This window comes from Sesamum indicum, linkage group LG9 (genome assembly GCF_000512975.1).
Source record: "Sesamum indicum cultivar Zhongzhi No. 13 linkage group LG9, S_indicum_v1.0, whole genome shotgun sequence".
NCBI lineage: Eukaryota > Viridiplantae > Streptophyta > Magnoliopsida > Lamiales > Pedaliaceae > Sesamum > Sesamum indicum.
Genome location: NC_026153.1, coordinates 4,318,952 through 4,344,433, shown reverse-complemented (window position 1 = coordinate 4,344,433; position 25,482 = coordinate 4,318,952). Strand labels below are relative to the sequence as shown.

Genomic DNA, 25,482 nt, shown 5'->3' with positions numbered 1-25,482 from the left:
TTATAATCCATTTATACCACATTCAGGGTTTTGTTGGTGGAAGAGAACCTTACCAAAAAAAAAAAAAGGAGTGGAGAAAACAAGAAAAATGGCGCAGAAGAGAAAGATGGAGATTACTGTTGTTGATGAGAACGAAAGGGCTTTGTTCTCAATGTTTCAGAACACTGCTAACAGTCTCTCTCAGTTCTACACCCAGTCTGTCAATCAGCAGAAGCTGGCTTTTGAGGCTGGCCAGAACTACGCTCTTGTAAGAACCCTAGTGCTCAATTTTCCCTTCCTTTTTTCCTCTCAATTTCAAGATTGGATGTTGTTGCGATAAGGGATCAATTAATTAGTTGGTTATTCTTTAATTAATTACATTTTCTTTGTTGCTTGATGGGCTGTCGTAATTTGAATCAACTTATGTACAGTTTGGTTAATCTATTCTTATATATGCTTTTGATTGATTTATGTTTTCTTATTTGTTGCTTCAGGGGCTGTCTGATTTTGATTGAATTGGGATGCAGTTAGGGTTTATCATGTGCTTGTTGATGGATGCTTTTGTTGCATGGTGCTTTATATGATATGTGATACCATACATTTAATTACTAGTTTACCATCTCAGAGTAATTCTTTTCTTTCTTGAATTTGTAAGGAAATGCATGTTAATTTGGTGGAAATTAATTAGACTAATCTGAGAATGATTTTCCTCTCCAATTTCTTGTTGAATTTGGAGTTGGGAAATGTATGAAAATTACGTTTAGTTTAATGAAAATCTTGCATTGTCTTATAGGGGTTGGATTGCAGGTTTTGTTTCTACCCTGTCATGCACTGCATCTAACCCTTGGTCAACTTCAGTAACTTTCTTAACATTTTCTTGATTTCATAAGTAAAAGGTGTTGCTTCTGTAAATTTGATTGCATATATCGAGCTAGTGATTTTCAGTATTATTAATACTGATGGAGCAACGAAATTTCATCTTGTTAAGGTGCATTTGATGTAGCTATTTATTGAGGGACGGGCTTCCATTTTACATGTAGATGGATAAAACGTGATGTTCATCATGTTGACAGACAACACGTGTCCTGTTCCGATTATGAGACTTTTAATTGTTAGAAATATCTGCTCCAAGTTATCTGGAAAAGATGTCGTAAGAATCAATGCATGGATTCCTAGGTGATTGTGAACCATTGGTTTTTGGCGCTTTTATTTTGTCGGCATAGTAAGAAAAGATTTTCAAGCTGCAATAAAGTCTTTTGTCGTGAGTATAACACTTGTCGAGATTATATGAACTAATCTTTCACTAAACACACGAGTTGCTGTTTCTGAAAAGTCTTCGATATCACTAAGAAAGTGACAATAAACTCAGTGTGACTCTTACATTTCTGACTTCATCATGTCGCTAACACTGATCAGTCGCATTATAATCTATATAAATATCTCTGTTGTGTTGACTTATTTATGAATGTCATGTTTGCCTTGATCAGCATAGTGTGCTTAAAAACGTGCAGTCTTGGAGAAGTAACGTGGCTTTTAGTCGTTCTTATTTCAGTGTTTATTAGTGAAATCGTGGTTCAGACAATTTCATTTGTAATTATGCTGAAACAGATTTCTGAATTGTACTTTTGAAAAATCTTGCTGTCTGCATTGAAAACTCATTGCTGTTTTTGCTTTGCTGTAATAACTTACAATATGATTTGGTATTTTTCAGCTGAAGTTTCATGAATGGATAGTGACAAAGCTGCAAGAAGGGAAAATGGTTACTGTGCCTGAGATTTTTGCCTATTTGCAGGTTCTTCCATTTGATCTGAATAAATGCATTCAGACATAGATATAGTTGACCCTTCAAGCCTTCTTTCCTTTGGTTTAGCTACTCAACTTTCCTTTCTGTCTGTAACTGAACCAATGAACATAGTATTAGAAATTATATTTGTCCACTTTTATGCTGACTTCCCTTGAGGTGTTGTTAGTAGAATCAATCCTGACTTATTGTCTCTAACTTTGCAAAAGCCTTGTCTTGCCCCTATTTCACAGGGTAAGCTGAACGGTTGGATGCCCGGTGCTGGGCTGCCAGAACAAGGAGGCAATGAATCAGACGAGAGAGGTGGAACCCAAGGCCTGTCTGCATCTTCGTCTGCTCTAATCAATCAGGGCCAGGACAGTTATCCTGATATGCAAATGGAGATTGCTTCTGACAGGACAATCGACTAAACTTCTTGTAGAACTGTGACATTGTGTCTCTGATGTTTCAGTTATGTCATGTATTGGAGTAGTTATCTGGTACTTGTCTGTCATCCTTAAATGTATTTGAGTACTGATCGTTGGTTTGAAAGGAATCCAATATTTTTAAATATTAAGGTATAGCATTCATATAAAGACATAAATTATCTACTCACAACTCATTTAGCTAGTAGAACATTGTGGTTGTCCCACAATGTGCAGTTTCTTTGGATTCTTGCAATTGATGCAGAACCATTGACATCTTTCGCATGTTTCAGGTTGCAATTGAACTGTCAAGTCCCTGCAATTTACGGGTGTCTTGGATTGACAATGTCAGTCCAAACCTACAAATAACGCTGATTTTATACACGTAGTTCGTAAATATTAATATATTTTCAAGTTTCTATATGAAAGGCAGAAGGAACTTAAAGTTTCCTAGTAAATTAAACATAAGAGTTAAAATATCTCTTCTGATGATGCTGAATATAATAGCTCTCGTAATGTCTGAATTTGGACAAGAAACTTACTGCCATGATCACCATATTGGGCTCATGCATATACCTGCTAATATTGAGTGTAGGTCTAAGGAAAGACAAGGGGGCCAAGAGGAAAGGAGCCTTGCCCCCCCAATATTAATTACATTTGCCCCATGCTTCTGATGTCCCCTGCTATGAGTGAAAAAGGGCTCAAAGATTGTCAAACTCTATGATAACTCTTTTCTTTTCTCAATAAAAAGAAATAAATAGAAACTTTTATATGGAATTTTCCTAAAGCACCAGCTTTATTGGCTTTCATAATCATGTGGCTCCAACCACATTTGATGTTCCTCATTTCCACCAGCCCCACCATTTCTCCACTCCCTTGTAGGCATGTGGCACGCTTCGATAAGTGATGCCATTGCAACCCATGGCCAAGATTCACGGATAGTAACGTTTAACAGCATTCGAGATTAGTCAGATTAACACTGTTCATGACATGGAGTCGGTTATGAACTTTATACCGATCATTGGGGTCGATCCGTCTCAAATTTCACGAATATATTGTCAAGATTCACGGTAAGAAATTAATTCTACTAAGGGTCTATTAGTCTTTTTCGCCCAACATTTTGCGCTTTTGCCCTACAAGGAGCAAATGAAAATTTTTACTTTCCATGTACTTTATGGCCTGATATAAAAAAAGAGTAATACCTTCACTCATTCCAAAAGACATCAATTGTTTGCTTTGGCATCAAAGCATCTTAGGTTCTTGTAAGAAGTTGATTCAGGGTGATTTAGAATAAGCACCAATGTGATGAGACAAATTAATGAAGCATTTATACCTAATTATCTAGTAGAAAATCAAAGCATATCTTCACCTTGCCGTATAACAACAACCATCATCTTATTATTTAGTCCAAGAAAGATTTTCTTTTACATCAATGGAATGTGAAAATACCAAACAATTGAATCATGGCACGTCAGCACAATGTCAATCCTATTGCTCACACGATCTGATACTTACTGAGTAGTGTCTTTACACCGGATTTATACAAGAAAAACTCTACTATTGACGATTATAAATTATAATTATATTGCTTATAACCCAAAAAAAAAAAAAAAAAGAAAAAAATCCTGACATTGCACGAAAATCCAGAAAAAAGGATCTTTAAACATTGGATGTTTTTTTCTCTCTTGCTGCTATAGACAAGAATATTATACTTTGGTTGTCCAAGAAAGGAACTCTTAATTTTTCAAAAAGATGGTAAGAGTATGATTGTACGAGAGTTTATGTTAGTTACAGTTAAATACTAGAAGGGGTAATAGTAATATTCCAGCTAAGCATATTCACCTTCCTTTTGTTCTTTCCAATCTCCACTCTCAATATTCTCAGAACTCTCTTCTGCTTTTCACTGTTTCAGTTTGTTCTGGTAATAATGGAATCATGTAGGTGAATGAATGCTGTGTCCCTGATGAAGGGCAGGATAGTCATTTCACCTGACATGTGAAACCATCTTGAAATAATACTTGCAGCATTCTTGGTGTTTTCTCTTTCATTAAATCAATTCTAGAATCACAAGTGTTCTGGAAATTTTACATTCTTCACTGGTCAGGTTCTCACATGCATCATTGGTTGTTGGATTGAGGAAACAATATTTGTCTGATTCATTGCAAGCTACATAGGCAAGAACTAAGCTGAAGTTCAGAATTCACTATGGACTGTGCATAGGTAGTGAGAAAATGAGTTACTGATGAAGGAAACAGTTTTCATGAGAGTTTTGTTCTGCAAGATCCAGTGTCCATTCATGTGCTTCTGCAAGCCCTCTGCCGTGCATCTTTACGCATCAGGGCCATTGAAATTGGAGAACGCTCCACACGTTTTTCCTTCAACGGTGTCTGATGATGTTTCTGATGAGTCTTCATCGTCATCGTCGTCGTCATCATCATCATCTGGTCTGAAAGAGGAGGATGTGGATGTGAAGCATGAGGCTGAGGTTGTGCTCAAGAGCTGTCTCAGGAAGCTCCCGTCTCGGCCTGACAGAGATGTCGAGAAGAAAAGGGTGCGATGGAGGGATAGCTTAGGGAAACAACTTGTTGAAATCAAGGAGTTTGAATCCAGGTGCCTGCTCTTGTCTCTTTCTGTATCTATGAGAAAATTGTGCTAAAATTAAGGATGACTGGACTCAAACAATCATATTGCAAGAGTTGCTGTACTTTATCTTATGTTGATGTTTTTCTTAAATTGTATATCGATCACTGGCATCACAACTGTAAGTCACTCGTCTTGTGTATGATTAGTCTGGATTTCTTGCTAGAATCTTTGATTAGCTGCCGTTTTAGGGAATAAGTTTATTTCATAATGTAAGAGAAAATTCCTCACCAGATGAGGTCCTTGAACCGTTAGGTGTGTTGGAGAAAATTTGTGTCTGTCCTAAGAAAATCCTTCTTTGGGTTGTTCGATAGACCTGAAGTACAATGAATGTAGAAACATTGTCCAAACCACAAATTTTATGTCTTCTTGTGCTTGATTTCAGTGTTGTTTTTGCAATTGTTTCACGATCTGTCTTGCAATTATCAAACAACAGAGGCAACATTTGTGAATCTAACGTTGGATTCTTGCCTTAGTGAAACAGGGGATACCGATAATGAAGAGGAAAGCAGCCGTTGTCTCTGTGTAATCCTCTGATGCTGCTCAACCAGTTCCAAACTCATGATCCGGCAATCACCACAAACCTGACGAGATTATATAGCTTCTGTCTGGACAACCTCATTACTCAAAAGAGAATGTGGTCGAACGAAGACCATATTTGGCTACATCAACTACCGGCCCTCCCTCCCTTGTGATCGAGTCCAAGAATTTGAACTAAGACTTGAACTGACTGCTATTCGGATGGAGTGATCAAGATGTAATTTCTGTGACATGTGTAACCATCCTTGATTCATTGTAGCGAAAATGATATGAAATGTAAACATCTTTAGTGCTATTGCGTTTCAAGCCTTTGTTCTGGCCTACTTGCCTGTCTGCTAGCCTTATCTTTTAGTACATTTTTGTACTTATGTTTGCCTTTGAGTACAACTGATAACAACTTGAAATAACATGACAAAACATAGTACGTTAACCTGTCGTGCTCTTCTCAGTATCCTGCAACCAAAGATCGCATTAAGATGCTCAAGTTAAATCAAATCATCTCAGTAATTGAGAAGGATTATTAGCAGTAATTGTCATATCTATATTGATCTTACTGGTGGATACTATGTTGGCTCGCCCCACTGCCGTCTTGTGTTGGAATCTCGTCTGTAGGTGAAGTTTATACTCTTCCTTGTGTAAGTGAACTCTAGATTTTATTTCTCGTGGAATTCAAACAAATAATTGAAAAATTGATTGGTTTTGAATCAAAACCTCTCCTGGAGTGCCTCAAACTCCTCCAATTTCCTGATGTTGTCAAGGTCAGGTTCAAACTATCCATCTTTTCTGATGAGGACGGCACACAGAGACTAATTACCAACAATCCAACACAACATTTTGAGTTGAACAACACGTAAGAGTATTCCATTAGACAAATTCAACTGATTATTCACACGTTGCAAGTGACGATGAGCACAAATCAGACGTGAATTAAGTTCTCCAGCTGCATCGGCGTCAATTAAGTTCTCTTCCCTTAGCAAATACTCTTCGTATTATATCTCTCCACTATGCCGCCTCCACGTCTGAGTTTGATACCTGAGCCTCAGTTTCTGAAGCTACCACTACGCCGCCTCCACATCTGAGTTTGATACCTGAGCCTCAGTTTCTGAAGCTACCATATTACCGAAAACAGTTCTTTTCTTCGCCAAATGGGCATCGTAGAACGTGAGTACTGTGGTTTTATTGAGCTTCAGCAGTGCTGGGCTTTGCATGGTGGGTCGGGATAGTCTAGTTGGCAAAGGTAAGAAAGAACATAGGGATGTGTCAGCTGCTGGAAGCCATGGTAATGGTGAAAATTGAGCTCTCTTTTAGTGCGTGAACTGCGTGTTTTTTTTCTTGAATCAAGAGTGATGCAAAGAAAGGGAAGAGACATTGCTCATAAGACGGCCCTTGGACTGCCACATCATCACCGGCTTTTGTTCAAGAATCGAGCAAATGCAATGCAAGAATGTATTTATAAAACTAAAAGCAGCAGAGACGGATATATTTCCAGCAATGCTGCACTAAACAAACTTGTACACTCAAATTAGATCACAACAATTAGAATCACAAGTGGCGGTGAAAGAAAAATGTTTCTCCAAGGTATGAAAATACGAAATTGAGGACAACCAATAACAAGATTTTTAATACACCACAGAATCAAACTTTTTTCATTCAATTATTTAGCATGTCGCTGCAGTTACACGTTTGAAGAATTTGTAGGTTCAAACAAGCCGTATCCAGCCAAGCTCCTCTATCTTGCTGGATAATAATCTACTCTCTTTCCCGCTCACCTACATTTTGAATCAACTAATTCACAAAATTCAAGTGTCTATTTTGTTGAGATCAGGGACAAACCCGGGACTCATCAGCTCCCTTAGTAACCGTACCCTGACAAAAACGGCAAAAGTTTAAGCTGACTGACTGCAACTATCTGAGAAACAATGGAACTTTAAGCAAGTATGTTCAAAGATCAGAGCATATACCTGAATTGTCCATTGGGGTTCCTGCCACAACTGGTTCGGGCTCCTTAATCTCGACAACCACGCAGTCTGACATCAAAAATGTCTTTGCCACAGAAGCTGCATGTTCCAAGCAACATCTCACCACCTAAATCAAGAAACAAGCAAATGAAACTAAGTACAGAAAATTTGACTTTCATAACACACTATACAGGCAAAACGGGAAGGCAACCAAACAAAAGGTTGAAGGACTGTAGCTTGACAGAGGATGAAAGGAAGAAATTTCATGAGATATGGACCAAAGTTGAGCCCCTAATTAGTAGATCCTCAACAACCATTCAATAACCTATGAACCACATGAACTGCTCTGATGTTCCTTCTTCAGTCACCGTTATATGTAAACGAGCAACAATAGCACCGGCCTCGGTACACATTTCACTGTTTAAAATGTCTCACAGTAGTTTCATGTCATAGATACCATCTCAAACTCCTTTACTTGCTAAGACATGTGATTCGATTACCGAGCAACGACATATCTTACCTTAGTTGGATCTATTATTCCAGCAGCCATGAGATCTTCATACTGTCCAGTGGCAGCATTGTAACCATATTTTGGATTGTCACTTGACAGCACCTGAACAGGGAACCAGAATTAGAAGTCAAGTTGGTTGTCAAATGTAATCACATGAAATCATGGGAACAACTTCTCCCTGAATGACCATCACATATCAGTATATAAACGTATAAATGGAAAGCAGAACTCTGATTGTGATCCATTAATATGCACGAGAATCAAATATCCACACACCTTTTCACTAACGACACTTCCGTTGACACCAGCATTCTTGGCTATCAACTTCAATGGATAACTCAAAGCTCTCTTGACAATGTCTGCTCCAACCTGCATCCAGATTACCCACTAAGTCATAATTAACCTGAGAAATCACAGTTTGAACAAATAAAGACTGTAAAATATATGTGCATCATCCTTAGAATATTTCAACATCACCACAGCGTAATAGTTCACATTAGTCTTTACCTTCTCCTCGTCATTTTCAAGGGTTTCTTTGATAGCATCAACCTTTGATGCAAGCCTCAATAAAGTACATCCACCTCCAACAACAATTCCTTCCTCAACAGCTGCCTGCAACATAAATAGAATTTCAGATTACAAAAGCCTCATCCCTCCACCAGCAACTGAAATAACTACTAACAGTTTGAACCACAAAGCTCACCTTAGTGGCATTGAGTGCATCTTCTACTCTAAGCTTCTTTTCCTTCAGCTCTGTCTCAGTTTGTGCTCCAACCTTCAAATTTCACAAGTGTGATCATTCCTTATTTAATATCTCCAACAAAAACAAAAACCAAAACTCACACTCTCACAGCAGATAGAAAACAATCTTCACATAAAAGTACCTGGATCACTGCAACACCTCCTGATAGTTTTGCAATTCTTTCATTCAGTTTTTCCTTTTCATAGTCTTGCTCTGCCGCCTGCTCCAAAAATGATGCATCACTCAGTCAATAGGAGAAGTAGTGAACATACATACATATAGACAGGATAGAGACAAAAGGGCACACCTCAATAAGGTTTCTTATCTGAGCAACACGTTTGTTGACAGCTTCCTGAGTGCTTCCATCACCGACTATCGTTGTGCTGTCCTTAGTCAACACCACCTTGGCAGCATGCCCCAAAACTCCCTTGTCAGCCTTGTCCAAAGTTAGCCCGATTTCCTCCCTGATCACAGTTCCTGCATGCAAGGTAAAAATTTCCTTAGTAACAGGATAGCATGAAAGCAAGAATAAAAGAAACTGAAGGAAGCCAAGCAGGGTAAAGACAGGAAAATATCAGTTAGTTAACATCAGGCAAGTGTTCAGTGATCAAACACTGCTAACTGAGAAATTACCTCCAGTCAAAATGGCAATGTCATCAAGATACTGACTCTTCCTTTCACCAAATCCAGGAGCTTTGAGAGCAGCAACTTTCAGTGCTCCCCTTAGCTTGTTCACAACAAGAGTTCCTAGAGCTTCTTGCTCGATATCTTCAGCGATTATCAGAACAGGATAACCACCTCTTACAGCATCTTCCAAAATGTTGATCAGGTCTCTTGCATTGGTAATTTTCTTGTCAACCAGCAACAACTACACAAGCCAATACATTTATTAGGAAGGAATGTATGTTGCAGATTCAAAGTCGTTCCTTGGAAGAATAAATAAATGCCTACCTTGCAGTTCTCATATTCCACAGACATTTTCTCACTATCAGTCACAAAATATGGAGAAATATAGCCACGATCAAACTGCATTCCTTCAACAACATAAAGGAAGTTTTCTGCACTTTTGCCCTCTTCAAGAGTCACAACACCTTTCCTACCAACTTTGCTCAAAGCCTCAGCTATCATATTTCCAACCTCATAGTTATTCCCTGCACTTACTGCAGCAACATCTGCTAGTTCACTGTCCTCCACCTGTAATTCCGACATGGTTAGTAAATCATTATGCTTAATATTTCCAAACAATTTACAATAAGAAAGTGTTTTGCTTGTTGAAACTAGGATTTCTACAGATACCTCTTTTGAGATTGACTTCAGCTCAGATACTAAAGCTTTGGTGGTCTTTTCAATTCCTCTAGTGATAAGAACAGGATTTGCTCCAGCTGCTACCACCTGAAAACATGGTAAATATATAGAAAAATTAAAACGTCTAAATTTTGACATAATGGATAACAACACAGAGACACACATACCTTAACACCTTCAGCAATAAGACCTTGTGCAAGAACAACCGATGTTGTTGTTCCATCACCAGCCAAGTCATTAGTCTTTGCAGCTGCTTGTCTCACCAATTTAGCACCGATGTTCTCAACTGGATCCTCCAGCTCAACCTATATTAAATCATTAACATTGTTCTTATATCTAGTGAAATCAGTTGGTAGGAAAAAAACAGAGAATATCTACATTAGAATTATCTATAGAAACTAGAAAACTAGACTGCAAAGTGTATATCACCAAGAAGACTTAAAGTTAAAAATTGCAGAACATGGAGCAGCAACAAGCATCTCTGTCATAGTTCCGGTAGAGAGAAAACTTTTTCAGAAATGGTTAGAAACCTACGCTGATTAAGGCAAATAACTAATGCCAACTCTCATACTCATTGCCTATTGCTCCCACAACCGCATTTTTTCAAGGTCCCAACAAAACACATGCATTGATGATTGAAAGTCTATGTGATTTGGTATACCTCTTTGGCCACAGTTACTCCGTCATTAACAATTTTTGGGGAACCATACTTGCTCTCAAGAACCACATTTCTTCCCTTGGGTCCAAGGGTAACACCAACTATGTCTGCAAGCTTGTTAACTCCACTCTGTCAATACAAGAATCACCCATTAACTATCATGCAGTAAGAAGAGATCTTCAACAAAATGGAAGCCAAAAGTTTCAATCACTCACCTGAAGTCTCTTTATAGCTGAGCCATCCTTGTTGAAATAAAGATCCTTTGCAGCTGCTGTTATTTGAGAAGAACGTGTTTTCCGGAGAACAACATTCTTTCTCCTCCCAAGTGAACTAGAAGATATAGAAGCAAGAGATGACAACTTGCTCGATGAAGCCGCAATTTTATCATCCATCACCCTGCTGCCAGGGGCAGCCAATGAACCAACTGATGACATGCCAGCAAAAGTCGATGCCATTTACTCCTTAAACCTGATATCAGCAACAAATTTTCAAATTAAAGACATCAAATTTTGACCAATCCAAATTAACATACAGTAAACAAACCACATTCTCTGGTCCATATGCTTTTCAGTACATTCTTAAATGCCCCAAATACTGTTCCCCAGTTAAAAACAAACCTCTCTTGCCAAAATTCGTTTACTTGCAGTACTAGGGGACATAGATTCTCGAACAAAGCATTTAGTTTCAAATGCAGCACCAACTTTTCAAGACAGAAGTGAAATACAAAGGAAACACTCACTTTTCAGCTCCCTCTAAACGTTCCATATCGATTGAAACAAACTGTTGTCATTCAAAAACATTACTTCTAGAAATATCAAGATTCTGAAAAGGAGTAGATACTCAGTTTTCAAAATTGGTAATTTCACCAGTCCGAGCAGAACCATCTTGAACAAAATGAAAGCACATGCCCCGAATGCATAAAATACTACAATCTACAAAATTTTTCAATTTTCTAACAGTTTCCAGCAAGAAATAATTTTTAAAGCCGCCTCCTATTCCCGGAGAAATAATTCATCGTCAATAAAAGCAGTAGTGAAACAAAATCACCGATAAAACATCACAACCCAGATACAAATTCGTAACTATACATCTACGCAGCATAAAAGACCACTACTTCAAATCCACAGCAACAGAAAAACAATTAAACAGACCCCATCCACCAGCATTCACGTAGAAACAACACGTAATTGAAAACAGGAAAAAGGAAACCGGAAAATCCATCAAGGCGCTCACCGGAAGATGTATTGAGAGTGAAGAAGAAAAGGGTCTTCGCTGCTGAGCTGAAGATGGGGTAGTTGGCGGAGGAGAAGAGGGTTTATCTAGAAAGCAGAGTGGTGGTAGAAGTGGATAGAGTGAGTAGGTTTTTAGTAGGGGAGAGGCAGTGTGTGGAAAATCAAGGGGTGGTTTTCGTTCTTGAAGCTTCCACTTAATCTCAGCCATTGGATTGCTGTTTATGTCTCTGTTTTGTCGCGTATTAGAACACTCTAGAACATGTTCCACAATTTTGTCAATGAAACTAAATTTAATTCTTCCCATCGACCAAACCTTAGGGTAAAAACAAATAATAATAATGAGGGTATAAAATTACGAGGAGTCTCGAAAATTAGGAGTAATCATAAATATTTTATTATTATTTAAAAAATTATAAATATTTTTTAATTTATAATAAAATTATATAATTTTTAGATCCTTATTGTAAATTGTAAAAGGATCGAACAAGATTGATAAAAAAATTTAGAAAATTATAATATATATACTCCACTTAGTCTATTAAAAATAAGTAAAATTATAATAATAATCCACAATAAAATTTTGATCCGTTCATCAGATAGAATTTTGAGTTCTTTAATTTCATCTGTGTGATGATTTTGATTTAATGTAACATATAACTATATTAAAGTAAGTAAGTATTTTAACTTTTTTACACATATTTTGTAAGTGTGCTCAAGTGCTAGTTATTATAAAAAAACATATAAAGATAAAGTTACAAGCATCTTACATTCTCATGAGGCTAACTTGCCACTGTTAAAGTGTAGCATTTACAAGACATCCCAACTGGGTGAGTTGTGAAGATGTTCATTTAGAGCTCTCACTACAAACAATTAAAGTGGAGGACATATCACTTGAAACATCGTAAGGAGCCTGCAGAGGTTCCAAGGAATCAACAATGTCTCTCATTAGAGGCCTTGCTTTTGGATTTCGGTTCAGACAATGAAACGCAAGCATGGCTGCTTTTTGGACACCCTTCATGGGGTACTCTCCTCCTAGTCTTGGATCCACAATGTTAGCCAACTTCTTCTTTTCCTTCAGCAATGGGATAGCCCAGTCTGTAAGATTCTGCTCTCGGGCTGGTCTTGATTTGTCCAATGATTTTCTCCCCGTCAGAAGCTCGAGGAGAACGACTCCAAAGCTGTACACGTCGCTCCTGGGAGTTAGGTGGCCTACGCAATCAAGACAAATGTTTCTCAATCTTCTATTACAAAACAGTGTTGTAGCTTGTATTTACCGTGATGAAACTAACATGGAAAGCCAAATACCTGTCATTATGTATTCTGGTGCCGCATAGCCGTATGTTCCCATTATACGGGTGGAAACATGTGATTTGTCTCCTTCTGGACCATCTTTAGCTAGGCCAAAATCTGAGAGTTTTGCATTATATTCCTGTTTAGATCTAGTTTGTGTTAGATGAAGTAGTATGAACTGATTGGTTATTACAGAGCTTATGTAAGTTGGTTTCTAGAAAAGGTTATCACTAACTAACCTGGTCCAGTAGAATGTTAGATGTCTTAAAATCACGGTAGATGACAGGTTTCTTTGCCTCATGAAGGAAGGCAAGTCCCTTTGCTGCACCAAATGCTATCTTCATTCTAGTAGACCAAGGAAGAGGCAGCAGCACTTCTGCAACAAGTATAAGCAAGGAAAACGAACTAAAAAACATGTACAAGATTAGGGGACAGCAAGAAGCTTGTAGTCTTGAGGCTGCAATTTGATGAAATAAAAGGAAAAGTCACTCGAGTAAACTGAATGCAGCGGAAAAATATTTTATCAAACTGAGTGGTTCTTGTACACTTGCAAGTTATATCGTCTGCCTCTTCCTATGTTTCGTCCTTATTAAATTGTCATAAATTTGTATTATAAGCCTGTCAGATATTCTTAATTTTCAGATCAGATGTTGGAACTCTATGGCAAAGGTTAATTTCTCATGTTGTAATGAAAGGAAACAAGAGGAATGATACAACTAAGTTTTGCTGCTTGCAATGCTGTTCAAATAGAAAGAAGGAATCGTTCCGTAGTTGAATGAATGGCAGAAATCAAAGATTCTTGAATCAGGACAACCATTTTCCCCAACAGGGGCACATTCAAGAAAGGAAGAGAACCTATTTGTTGCAAAAACATAGGCACCTGTCTGAGGAAATTTGTCCAATGATGACAGCAATTATTCTAATCGAGCAACGACCATGACCAGTGTTAGAAATTACTATATGAGGGCAGACCATAGTAGGATTGGCCAGGAAACTGACGGCATACTCCTTTATGGCCAGTTATTTGGAGCAATGTATAGTGCAAACTCGATGATTTAGAATTATCAACTAGCATGGAACTAGCTCTATGTGAGAATAAACATTGAAAAAGGTGAGAAATATCTACTTACTTGAAAATAGATTGTTTTCAACACTACCCCGAGACATGTACTCGTATATCAGAACTCGGTGCTCATCTTCACAGCAGTATCCAATCAACTTCACAAGATTTGGATGAGAAAGCTGCCCCAAAAAGATTACCTCGGCCTGAAATACCACAGATAGTCAGCTCAAAGGATCAAGAATTCAGCTGAAAATTTGATCAACTCACCAGCCATTCCCTATGACCTTGATGACTGTTGTCTCCATCATGAACCTTAACTGCAACAGGGATCGGCTCAATTCCTTTTAAATCTTCAGAAATGTACCCTTTATAGACATTTCCGAATCCTCCTCCCCCTAACATGTAGTCTTGTCTGAAATTTCCGGTCATAGTCTTTAGCTCGTGAAATGAAAAAACAGTTAGTGGATTGGCTGCCATACAACGACGCAGGTCCTCAACTTCTTCGGGATTTGATGGTAGTTTCCTGATATCCTTCCTCATTTTTTCTGACGGACTTTGATCCTTTGGAGATTCTAACATGAGATGAAATCATAAACAAGGTATCAGATGTGAAACATTACATGTAGCAAAATTCAAGTTTCGGAAAAAGGTAAAAGAAAGGAAACACAGCTTTTTGGACAAAAGGATAAAGAAAAAGTAGAACAAAGGAAAAGGAGATGGATGCTGAACTAGGACAAGATTTGACACAAAAACTACCTAAGACAATTAGAAAAGAATGGAACCTCAGAGCAGGACAAAACATAAAGGTTGTAAGAGTGATTCCCTATGCAGCAAAACACCTAGTCAAAACAAGAACACAGAACACAAATCCGGTAGGCAAAACATCCCCAAAAAGAAAGGAAAAAGGAAGATAGACAAGAATATTACAAGTCACACAAACAGAGGAGAGAAGCAGTCCCAAGAGAAAAGTATGATCTTGAACATGATATTTCGAATATTCATCAAGTTTTTCGGCAGCAGCAAAAGTAACTTGAACAGTGCATCATAAAACAAGAAAAAAGGGCTAGCCTTTGACAGTATCTCATCTCATTTGAACTCTCAGTGCTAATATGAACAGAATACCAATCAAGATCACATAGTATCCAAGAAAAATAACTGGAGAGAAGAGCATCAGTGCAGCAGCAAGAATGAAAAACTGAGGAAGAAAACACACCTGACTTTACATTGGAAGAAACTCTGTGTCCTGAAGGTTCCCACCCACACCAGCAATTCCCCATTATCCACTAAACAAACAAGAAAACAACCACATACACAAAAAGAGAGAGAGAGAGAGAGAGCCCACTTTGTCAATAGCTCAAACAAGAACAGCCCACCAAACCATTCATCCCAAAATCTAAAAACACACAAGCACCCAGCAAGAACAGCAGTAGAAAGCAAGGAAATGAAGAAAAGGGTGATGAAGATGATGGTTGTGGGTGGAGCGTTTGTTCAAATGATGGTTGTTTAGGCAGGAGAGCAGTAGATGTACTAGTATTATTCTTGATTACTATGTTGTCTATGATTCCTCCTCTTTTTTTTCCAATTGTTGAGTTGGTGGGGTTAGTGCGCATTTTAATACCCACCAATCCTTTTCTATCATTCTCTTCTCCTCCCTTTTGCGTGCGCATGGATCCATCATCCATCCCCTTTTTTTGTTTTTCTGCATTCTCACGCCAAACTTTGGAATTATTTTTTGTTTATTTCAAGATAGGGGGTGCAAAAATACTTTTATCTTTGGATATAATAAATTACATATTTTGTAACTTACTATAAACATATTTCGATATTAGTTAAGATAATAACCACCTTACCTACTTGAATAAATAAAGAATTACTTGTACAAGATGATTAATATGAAATATATTTACGTTAAGGATTGTAATACTAATTTGATTCTACAGATATCTATATATGGATCATCGTCCTACACTAACGATGAAGTTCTTTAAAGTAGGGAAGAATTTCAGGTACAAAATTGAGATTATTCATTCTAACAGTATAATAATATTTGTAATCGTTATTACAGTTTTACAAACTTACAATTCTTAACACCATAATATTTTATAATATCTGACATCTTATTATCTAAATACTCTAAAAAATATTTAAAAAATCATTCAAATTCTTTAAAATTTTAAAACATATTATAAAATATAAAATTCCATAAAATATTTTAAATAAACTTAACCAAACACCCATTTATTAAGGGGACTCAAGAAGGATGGAGGTCACAAAACTAAGAGAAGTAATGGAATAGATGTCATGCATGTCTGATTCTTGCACAATGTATTTATAGGTTTTCCTAAATTTTAAGGGTACTTTTCCTAGTAGGCAACTTTTACCTATAACAATATTATTATTATTATTATTGTAGAAGGGGACAGTGATGTCGGTGTCACAGTCGAGATGCAGTAGTATTCCAACTTATTTCATTTCAAGATTGATCCACCCCATATGCCTAAGATATCTTCACCATAGGTGCAAACCTTACCTCTATTTATTATCCCAACTTTACCCATTTTCTTGAGCAAAATATATTTTTAGAATTATCTTCATTTCTCATACATCATAAAAATGTCACAACGATGCACCGTCGCGAAGTTAAATTTTAATACACGTCATTCCTAATCAGATTTGAACCTGTTATATAGTAAGTATAATATACGAATCATGTGATTGATGTACAGTTCAAGAAAAATAATCAATATATCGTATTTATTTTATGATTAATTTGATTTGAGAATTACTGATTTAAATAAGAAAAAAAAAACCTGAGTTCCTGACGAGGAATTTGGATATATGTACTTAACAAAACATAAACTTCTAGTGTATATCTGAGACTAAATTCATAAAAGATAATATACTATTTTTTATATAATAAAGAAAAATTATGGTAGAGTGACAAACGAACTATTAACACATAAAACTGGGATAAAGAATTAGTGCAGTCTCAATTGTGGGAGTGATGTTTGCTAGACGTTAGTTTATGCCGAAGAGGGTTTCCGCGTTGAGTTTTTAGGTTTGAGTTAATAGTACGACATCTCCTGGGCAATAATTAGTTCAGAATACTCCACGTGTCAAGTAATTCAAGATTGAGATTTTGAGTTGTCGGGGTCGGGTCGGATTGACCAGTCCTGAATATATATATATTAAAATAGAAACGCGGACCCATATCGTGTTTGGATGTTTTTCAGGTTGAAGAGCGTAATTTGATAATCTCATAGTTTTATCGATATAAAAAACGCTCGTCTCCGCGTCGAGCTGGCTGTGGGCTGTATCAATCTCAAAGTCATGGAGTTATCCCAGAAAAGATGGACACAAACTAGGATGTTGAAGTGAAAGCTGAGCTCAGTTAATCAGTTTCATGTCGTGTACATAAATTCCTTTATGATGACCATATTTGGACAAACTTAAATGGAAAAGACTATGTAACAACATTTACATATATAGTACATCCGATTTTGTTCAAAAGTCTCCTTCTTAGGACTACAACCCCTCCCATCTTTCCTGCAACGTGGTCAACTCTTTGCTGTCTTTGGTTCTTGTGATTAATTTAGTCCGAGAGAAAGAAACGATATCGATCTTTGCTGCTTCCAGACAAAGATACAGTTCTTGAGAGACACAACATATTACCCTTGGTACATATGTTGATGGATAATTAGGACAGAGCAGTTTCATGCATTTCATGTCCAAGCTTTTGTTATTCAACTGCAAACATATTAAACACCTGAACAAACACATAAGCATTAATGTCGTTCGTGCAACATATATACGAGTCTACATGCTACATTCAACACTGAGACATACACAAACCATGAGTGAAACACAAACCTTAAGGTTGCAGTAAGAATTATTGCTCCTATAAACTGTCTGATTTCATAGACATCAATGACAGCGATGACAAGTAACCCGGCCCTCAAACAGCATGTTCTCAATGTTTACTTGCAACCTTACTAATGTGGAAATTCTTTCATCTTGGAGAACGTTGAATACTAGCGTGGCGTAAAAGACTGCAAGAATGCGACTCTTCATCATAATTCTGCATCTATGCAACAAACGTGCTAGATTTACGCAACTTGTTGGACAGATTCTAGCCCAAGTAGGCAATGATTTCTTTCAGTAGACGAAATTATGTCCAGCGTTTAAGTAAGGATCGTCCCAGTATAATGTTGTGAGTATAGTATAAATAACATATAGGGTTCTTGGCCTATACCTCAGTATGCCTTGTCGTTGGATTGTTAATATTCTACCTATTGCACAAAAGTATATTAGCTGCGTGGAAACGGGAAAGTCCAGTAGATGCAAACAGAGCAGTGCAGTAGACACTTGTATTCTGCTATGTAGATGTATTCATGCAGGCCAATATGCTTACTTGATCATCCTCTTGATTGCAGCTACAGCCTATTTACATGTTCTCTTTTCATTATTGTTAACAACTAAAGTTTTTGATTTCCAGCTAATAAAGTCAGGCAACTACTGAAATCCCTTAAAATAGTTGTGCCTAGATGTACTAGACTACTGATATCTGTCCAACTCATGCTTTAATCTTGTGGGATTCTCACCTAAGCATAGCATCAAGTAAAGAATACTTGAAACCTTTGCAAGAAGATAAAAAAGATTTAGGACAAGAACCTTGAATACAAGAAATAAGAAGAAAATGCTGATTCATGCATTCTGGCTTCTCGAGCTGATGTTGTTAATGAATATCCTGTTTTTCTGTGGGAAGAATTCTTTATTAGACTGGTTGCCTCTGTCCTTGCAAAAAGCTTTATCACTAAATGATTTGGGATTTCAATGATCTTGGTTTAATAATCAGTTTGATCATCAGCAAAAGATGGCTGAAATTTGTGGAAGTCACACGAGATCCTCTTTAGTCTGCACAAAATATTTTCGATGTAGCTTCATAAACAGACATCGTTGCCGGTCTTACTTCATTAGGAGTGTACTGATATACACAAGATCGTATACGTAAAAGTTGAGGGAAACAGAGTTTACATTTCTCTCTACCAACTTAAAGTCGTAGTAATGGTGAAGGTACATCAGTTTTTGCTCATGGTAACCACTTTTATGACTCATACTTGGCTTTTTCCCCTTCCCTATTTATACATTGCCAACCTTCGGTTCTTTTATCCCATTGAGGCAATGGCTATTGCATTCCAGTCTTTTTGGGGCATTTCCCTCTCATTTTTACTTCACTTCATTCGTTCAGAATCCAATACTCATGTAATCTCATTGCCTGTATGATGCTTGAACTGTTTTGATCTCCTCAAGAAACAATCAATCTCATCTCACGTCGTCTTTGTTTGGTGTTTCTTGCAGGTTTACATTGTCTATTTAGGCGGCGTCCATAACCATGATCCTGTTCTCACGTCCGAAAATCATCTTCAGCTTCTTACTAGTGTATTTCAAAGGTCTTCACTTCTGAAGCCCACATTTCTTTTGAACTTGATTTTCCATTGCCGATGTTTGACAATGCATGCAAACTGACATATTTCCTGAACTTCTTCTTGTCGTTTAGCAAAGAAGAAGCGAAGCAAGCAATGATCTATAGCTACAAGCATGTGTTGTCCGGTTTTGCTGCAACTCTCAATGAAGGCCAAGCAACCATCTTAGCGAGTAACGAGCCAAATATGAGCATTGCTTAAAAATCTTGTGTGCATTTTACTAAATCATTAGTATTAATGTAAAAGCTAACAAATGCAGACACAAAGGGGGTCATATCTGTGTTTGAGAGCAAGACTCTCCAGCTGCACACAACGAGAAGCTGGGATTTTATGGGTCTTAACGTGGACCAACACAAAGGATTTCCGTTGCAGCTAGCTTATGGTGATGACATAATTGTTGGCCTCTTTGACTCAGGTGCTCATTCGGATCAGTTTCACGTGATACATCCTTTTTTCATAGTCCGTGTTCCGATCCTGATAAATTTTGTCTTAACAGCTCTGATGTGGCTAATGTAGTAATCTAGTAAGTTAGAAAAGAGGAGGAAAAGGAAAAGTATAGTATAAAAGGCCTAACGTTAGGAATGGTCGACTAATTCAGACAATACGAAGGTCTGTTGATCGTTAATGTCAACATGATAAACAGACAATTAGTATAGTAACAATCAGACATGCAGAGTTATTTAATTTTTTATTATAAAAAAAAAGAAAATTTATATTAATATAATTTTTTAAATATATTAATAATAATATAATGAGTCGCAATTTTGAATCGCGAATCGATTAAAAAATATTTTTTTTTTTAAAAAATCCCAAGTCGGTATTCCAAATACCGACTCCAAGTGCAATTTTTTTTTTGTTTTTTAATCAAATTTTGTTAATTAATTATATAATTTTGTTTAATAATGTATAATTAATATATTAAAGTTTAAAAAATTATAATATTAAAATTGTATTAATATAAAAAATTATAATTAAGTGTACAAATATAATATGTATATTTTTTTTGTACAGTTGTAAAAACTACAATGAAGTATACAATTATTCTTGACAATCCAATACTAGTACATCTGATTGTGTAGAAGAATTTCTTTGTTAGGATTGTTGCCTTGCACGCGTTTGCGCCCAATCCATCTCGTTGTGAATAATTTATAAAATTATATTATTGGCTATTTATATTAATGTTCAATTAAACATCACATTTGATATAAAAATTGTATAATTGGTTAATTAAATTATTAGATTTATTATATTTAACTACATGCGTAATTCTATGTATTGTTGTTTAATTAAATTATATAGTAATGATAAATTGATAGAAAATTCATAGAAACATTCCAAAAATTATTCTACACAATCAGATGTGCCGGTATTGGTTTGTCAAGAATAATTATATATTTCATTGTATTATTTACAACTGTACAAAAAAATATACATTATTACATTTGTACATTTAATTATAATTTTTTAAATTAATATAATTTAATTAATTAAATAAAATTATATAATTAATTATTTACAATTTAATTAAATGAAAACAAAAAAAAAATGCCCAAGTCGTGATACACAATCAGATGTACTAGTATTGGATTGTCAAGAATAATTGTATACTTCATTGTATTTTTTACAAGTGATACACAATCAGATGTACTAGTATTGGATTGTCAAGAATAATTGTATACTTCATTGTATTTTTTACAACTATACAAAAAAATATACATATTATATTTGTACACTTAATTATAATTTTTTATGTTAATATAATTTTAATATTATAATTTTTAAACTTTAATATATTAATTATACATAATTAAACAAAATTATATAATTAACTAACAAAATTTGATTAAAAAACAAAAAAAAAAGGAATTTTTTAATTAAGTCGCGATTCAAAATCGGGACTCGTTATATTATTATTAGTATATTTAAAAAAATTATATTAATATAAATTTTCTTTTTTTTTTATAATAAAAAATTAAATAACACCAGACATGCATGGGCCGTCCAAGAATTGTAAATTTCAGCTTTTGAGAATTTATATGAGAAATTTTAAGGCATTTACTATCTTACAAAAAGTTTTGTTTTGTGAATGAAAAGGTGTATGGCCAGAATCTGCTAGTTTCAGGGAGGAGCCTGGCATGGGGCCTGTACCGAAGCATTGGAAGGGAAAATGTGTCGCTGGAGAGGAGTTCAATCCCAAGAAAGTTTGTAACAAGAAGCTGATTGGGGCAAAATACTACCTCACAGGTTACGAGAGACGATTCGGGAAGATCAACAGGACTAGAACCCCTGAATACGTATCAGCTCGAGACGTTCTTGGTCATGGAACTCACACAGCCTCTACGGCAGTAGGATCAAGAGCTAAAGACGTGAGTTATTCTGGCCTGGCACGAGGAACCGCCCGAGGAGGAGCCCCCAGGGCCAGACTAGCAGTGTACAAGGTATGCTGGAACAGTAATTTTGGTGGGACATGCACTGAAGAAGACACGTTGGCGGCTTTTGATGAAGCGTTGCACGATGGAGTGCATGTTATATCAGCTTCGTTCGGCAAGGGGCCGCCTTTGAGGCAGTTCTTTGCGTCCAGTTCCGATATTGGATCATTTCATGCCATGCAGCTGGGGGTGAGTGTGGTGTTTTCTGCAGGTAACAATGGCCCTGATCCATCTCTGGTAGGAAATATCAATCCATGGAGCATCTGTGTTGCTGCTTCCACCGTTGATCGCAGTTTTCCCACCAAGATTTTGTTGGAGGACGGCAGCTTTTTCTTGGTAATCTACACTGCTCTGTTGTCCGAGTCCAAAAGGGAGTACTCCTATACTGTTTCGGAAAATGAATTTTGATTATTTCACCAATTTACATGAGCTATAGCTTCAACATGTTAATGAAAATACTAGTCATTATCCGTTTCCTGAAAATTCTTGGATTGAAACGAGTATTTACATTGAATCAAGGAACGGTGGATCAAAAATCCTGCAACTTCCCATGATCCTATGCTTTCAGTAAATCGAGCGCAACACACCTGATCCACTTTAAAACGACTCATCAGTTTGCATATGTGCAGGGTGAAGGTTTGATAACCAATCACATAAGCGGGAACTTGTCCAGAGCTAGAAGTTATTTCTTCGGCGGGTGGGTGATTTTCAATCGCCCTTGTAAACACAAGCACGTCTACACGCACACGCACAACGTATAAACTTATACTCCTAACAAGCTTGCACTTTGATGCAGGATTTGTCGTACGAGCAATTGGAAGAATGTTTCTGCCTCAGGCAACATACTCCTCTGTTTCTCCACTGATGGGCCAGTTAGCAGCTACGAGGCAGAGTTTGCAGCACGCGAAGCCAAAGCTGCTGCCGTAATCTTTGTGGAGCCATTAACCAGGCCTATTGCCGCTGTCAGCATATTCCCCATCATACATATAGACATCATTCAAGGGATGAAACTGCTTCTATTGCCCAAGTGAGTGACTGAATGACTTAGGTGCAACCAATTTCATGATTATCAAATGGACACTAGATTAGTTCTGAACAACAAGTTTCAGTATCACAGTTTGTAATGATCATGTAATTCAATTTCCATGCAACGTATAGCTCCACTAAGGTGCAGATCTTGCCAAGTAAAACAGCCTTCAAAAGGTCACCGGCACCGATGGTTGCAGACTTTTCTTCTAGAGGGCCAAGCTCAATTTCCCCGGATTTTCTCAAGGTACCATGCTTGTGAAAATAGACAAAATTCTTGTCCATATTTAAGGTTGTGTTTGGCATACATTCATATAAACTTTTCTTATTCCCGGTTAATCTAATGGTACAGCCAGACATTACTGCACCAGGAGTCAACATGCTAGCAGCATGGCCACCAAACATTCCTCCATCCATGTTTCCAGACGATGAACGACAAGTGCACTGGAATTTCCAATCCGGGACATCCATGTCGTGCCCTCATGTATCCGGCATTGTTGCTCTTCTCAAATCCGCGCATCCAAACTGGTCCCCTGCTGCTATCAGATCAGCCCTCATGACTACTGGTGACTAACAACTGACTTAGGAAAAACATGGCATATTAATCTACATCAAGAGTTATAATAACTCCAAGCATTTTCACGTTGACAGCTTATACCAAAGACATAAACGGCGATGACATATCAGTAGAAGCAACGACGAAGCTCTCTGACCCGTTTGACATTGGTGCTGGGCATATAAATCCAGTGCAGGCTTTCGATCCAGGACTAGTATACGACATGACAACCCGAGACTACGTTCTTTTCCTCTGCAACATAGGCTACTCTGAGGAACAAATACAAGCCATCGTTAGCTACCCTTCCACAACCTGCCCTGACAGAACTGAGCCCAACTGGAACATAAACTACCCATCAATAACGGTGTCAAGCCTCACATGCACGACAACCATCAAACGGACGGTTCACAACGTCGGACACATGAAGACAGCTATGTACTTTGCCAGCATTGTGAGTCCTAATGGAGTTGAGGTTGTGGTCTGGCCTAGAATCTTGATGTTTACGCCTTTTAAGGAAGAAATGACATACTTTGTGACTCTCAAGCCTGTGAAGATGTCTGAAGGGAGATTTGATTTCGGGTGGATTACTTGGTCTGATGGGTTCCATCAGGTGAGGAGTCCTCTGGTTGTTCAAGTTAATACTACTGGAATTGTGGGTTCTAACAATATGGCCTATTGATTTCTTCTCCATTTATGTTGTTGTACTGGACATGTTGCAGTTTGTGTTTTGGTCTGTAAGGATGTTGTGTGCTCTATCCAGTCTTTGCTTGTTTGTTTGAGATGCATGATCCATATCGGATTTGAATTTCTATTACAAATCATGTTACGTCTTAAATAGAAGATGCAACATAATTTGGAACATAATATCCCGTCCATATCAATATGCATTCCAGGTCTTTTATCATAAATTGGTACTATATTTTATGTTTTACTTTATGCATATACAATTATTACACTCTCTTCCCTGATATTTGGTGCAATTACACATAAATTCTTTGCAATTTGGGACATTACATCTAGCACCCTTGAGATTTGCTTCCTCTAACAAATAAGTCCATTGTTAGTCAAAATTCACCAAATTTGCTGATATTAATAAAACATTTGAATAAAAATTGATATTTACCACTAATTGACTTATTGTAGGTTAAATAACTTTTTTTGTTATATCGCTTGCATTAATGCGTAAAGACATATGAAGGTAAATCAACCATAAAAAGATTTATTTAACCTGCTATAAGTCAGTAATAAGTCAATTAAAGATAAATATATTATCCGAAAGTAAACTAAAAAGTTAGATATATGTCCATTTTATCCTGAGGTACTAAAATAAAACAATATTAAACATGTCATAAAAATTTGAATGAGTCTAGATCCACATATTTTGTCTTTATTTTAAACACCTGACTTAATTTTCCACATATATTTATTAAAATATTTGCTTAAGATGTTCTTAATGTTTAGTTATTTATACTATTTTCTCCTCACAATTCATTAGAAACTCATGACTTTAAAAGTTATATTAATGCCAAATCCAACAAAGGAATATGTTTAGAGCAGTAATTTTGTTTTAATTCAGTAAATATTGAGAAAAATATAAATACATACTCGCCACTTAAGGTATTCGATTCATTTATACGCATAATTTATATGCTTTAACGTGTAATATAAGGTGCACTGATTATTTGTGTATCTATGACGAAATCGAGAACTCGGTGATCCCACAAATTTTTAATAATATTTTATAATATGTGGGATCACCGAGTTTTATAATATGTGGGATCACTGAGTTCTCGATTTCGTTATAGATACAGAAATACATCTAAAAAATCAAAATAAAAAATTTGAAGTTCTCCATTGAATTATGA

General features: G+C 36.7%; 5 protein-coding genes across 6 annotated transcripts; 3 read left to right on the top strand and 2 right to left on the bottom strand.

The window, feature by feature from the left end:
- On the top strand, positions 7-2,348 carry LOC105170585. Its single transcript, XM_011091409.2, has 3 exons — positions 7-247; positions 1,691-1,771; positions 2,014-2,348. The coding sequence occupies exons 1-3, from the start codon at positions 89-91 to the stop codon at positions 2,188-2,190; spliced, it is 417 nt and encodes a 138-aa protein (XP_011089711.1). The 5' UTR covers positions 7-88; the 3' UTR covers positions 2,191-2,348.
- On the top strand, positions 3,977-5,687 carry LOC105170584 (NKAP family protein CG6066). 2 transcript variants are annotated; one of them, XM_020696671.1, is made up of 2 exons: positions 3,977-4,794; positions 5,309-5,687. In XM_020696671.1, exons 1-2 carry the CDS (start codon positions 4,427-4,429, stop codon positions 5,319-5,321), a joined length of 381 nt encoding a protein of 126 aa, XP_020552330.1. In that variant the 5' UTR covers positions 3,977-4,426; the 3' UTR covers positions 5,322-5,687. The 2 variants fall into 2 exon arrangements, with proteins under 2 accessions (XP_020552330.1, XP_011089710.1); XM_011091408.2 differs by having other exon boundaries at positions 3,995-4,794; positions 5,301-5,687.
- On the bottom strand, positions 6,981-11,924 carry LOC105170583 (ruBisCO large subunit-binding protein subunit beta, chloroplastic). Its single transcript, XM_011091407.2, has 15 exons — positions 11,772-11,924; positions 10,754-11,006; positions 10,542-10,667; positions 10,048-10,185; positions 9,872-9,967; positions 9,527-9,769; positions 9,209-9,443; positions 8,883-9,052; positions 8,718-8,795; positions 8,537-8,608; positions 8,341-8,445; positions 8,110-8,202; positions 7,843-7,935; positions 7,326-7,449; positions 6,981-7,230 (listed from the first exon to the last, which is right to left on the bottom strand). The coding sequence occupies exons 2-15, from the start codon at positions 10,991-10,993 to the stop codon at positions 7,217-7,219; spliced, it is 1,827 nt and encodes a 608-aa protein (XP_011089709.1). The 5' UTR covers positions 10,994-11,006; positions 11,772-11,924; the 3' UTR covers positions 6,981-7,216.
- Positions 12,494-15,711, bottom strand: LOC105170582 (probable serine/threonine-protein kinase PBL16). The gene is made up of 6 exons (XM_011091406.2): positions 15,337-15,711; positions 14,391-14,695; positions 14,191-14,326; positions 13,300-13,436; positions 13,076-13,199; positions 12,494-12,979 (listed from the first exon to the last, which is right to left on the bottom strand). The coding sequence occupies exons 1-6, from the start codon at positions 15,398-15,400 to the stop codon at positions 12,615-12,617; spliced, it is 1,131 nt and encodes a 376-aa protein (XP_011089708.1). The 5' UTR covers positions 15,401-15,711; the 3' UTR covers positions 12,494-12,614.
- Positions 19,305-24,486, top strand: LOC105170853 (subtilisin-like protease SBT3.18). Its single transcript, XM_011091776.2, has 10 exons — positions 19,305-19,385; positions 19,482-19,573; positions 19,681-19,778; positions 19,866-20,021; positions 21,701-22,371; positions 22,665-22,732; positions 22,832-23,062; positions 23,194-23,308; positions 23,414-23,627; positions 23,713-24,486. The coding sequence occupies exons 1-10, from the start codon at positions 19,305-19,307 to the stop codon at positions 24,294-24,296; spliced, it is 2,310 nt and encodes a 769-aa protein (XP_011090078.1). The 3' UTR covers positions 24,297-24,486.

Bases quoted from the DNA above. Each gene is read 5' to 3' on its own strand.
- LOC105170585 (XM_011091409.2), top strand. From the start codon at position 89: ATGGCGCAGAAGAGAAAGATGGAGATTACTGTTGTTGATGAGAACGAA. The intron at 248-1,690 runs GTAAGAACCCTA...GGTATTTTTCAG, and splicing joins CTGGCCAGAACTACGCTCTT to CTGAAGTTTCATGAATGGAT. The intron at 1,772-2,013 runs GTTCTTCCATTT...CCTATTTCACAG, and splicing joins AGATTTTTGCCTATTTGCAG to GGTAAGCTGAACGGTTGGAT.
- LOC105170584 (XM_011091408.2), top strand. From the start codon at position 4,427: ATGAAGGAAACAGTTTTCATGAGAGTTTTGTTCTGCAAGATCCAGTGT. The intron at 4,795-5,300 runs GTGCCTGCTCTT...TTCTTGCCTTAG, and splicing joins ATCAAGGAGTTTGAATCCAG to TGAAACAGGGGATACCGATA.
- LOC105170583 (XM_011091407.2), bottom strand. From the start codon at position 10,993: ATGGCATCGACTTTTGCTGGCATGTCATCAGTTGGTTCATTGGCTGCC. The intron at 8,796-8,882 runs GTGTGCCCTTTT...TTTTTGGAGCAG, and splicing joins AGATAAGAAACCTTATTGAG to GCGGCAGAGCAAGACTATGA. The intron at 7,936-8,109 runs GTGTGTGGATAT...TTCCCTGTTCAG, and splicing joins GAAGTGTCGTTAGTGAAAAG to GTGCTGTCAAGTGACAATCC.
- LOC105170582 (XM_011091406.2), bottom strand. From the start codon at position 15,400: ATGGGGAATTGCTGGTGTGGGTGGGAACCTTCAGGACACAGAGTTTCT. The intron at 14,327-14,390 runs GTGAGTTGATCA...GTGGTATTTCAG, and splicing joins AAGGTCATAGGGAATGGCTG to GCCGAGGTAATCTTTTTGGG. The intron at 13,437-14,190 runs GTAAGTAGATAT...TACTTGTTGCAG, and splicing joins TGAAAACAATCTATTTTCAA to AAGTGCTGCTGCCTCTTCCT.
- LOC105170853 (XM_011091776.2), top strand. From the start codon at position 19,305: ATGGCTATTGCATTCCAGTCTTTTTGGGGCATTTCCCTCTCATTTTTA. The intron at 19,574-19,680 runs GTCTTCACTTCT...CTTGTCGTTTAG, and splicing joins CTTACTAGTGTATTTCAAAG to CAAAGAAGAAGCGAAGCAAG. The intron at 22,733-22,831 runs GTGGGTGATTTT...ACTTTGATGCAG, and splicing joins AGAAGTTATTTCTTCGGCGG to GATTTGTCGTACGAGCAATT.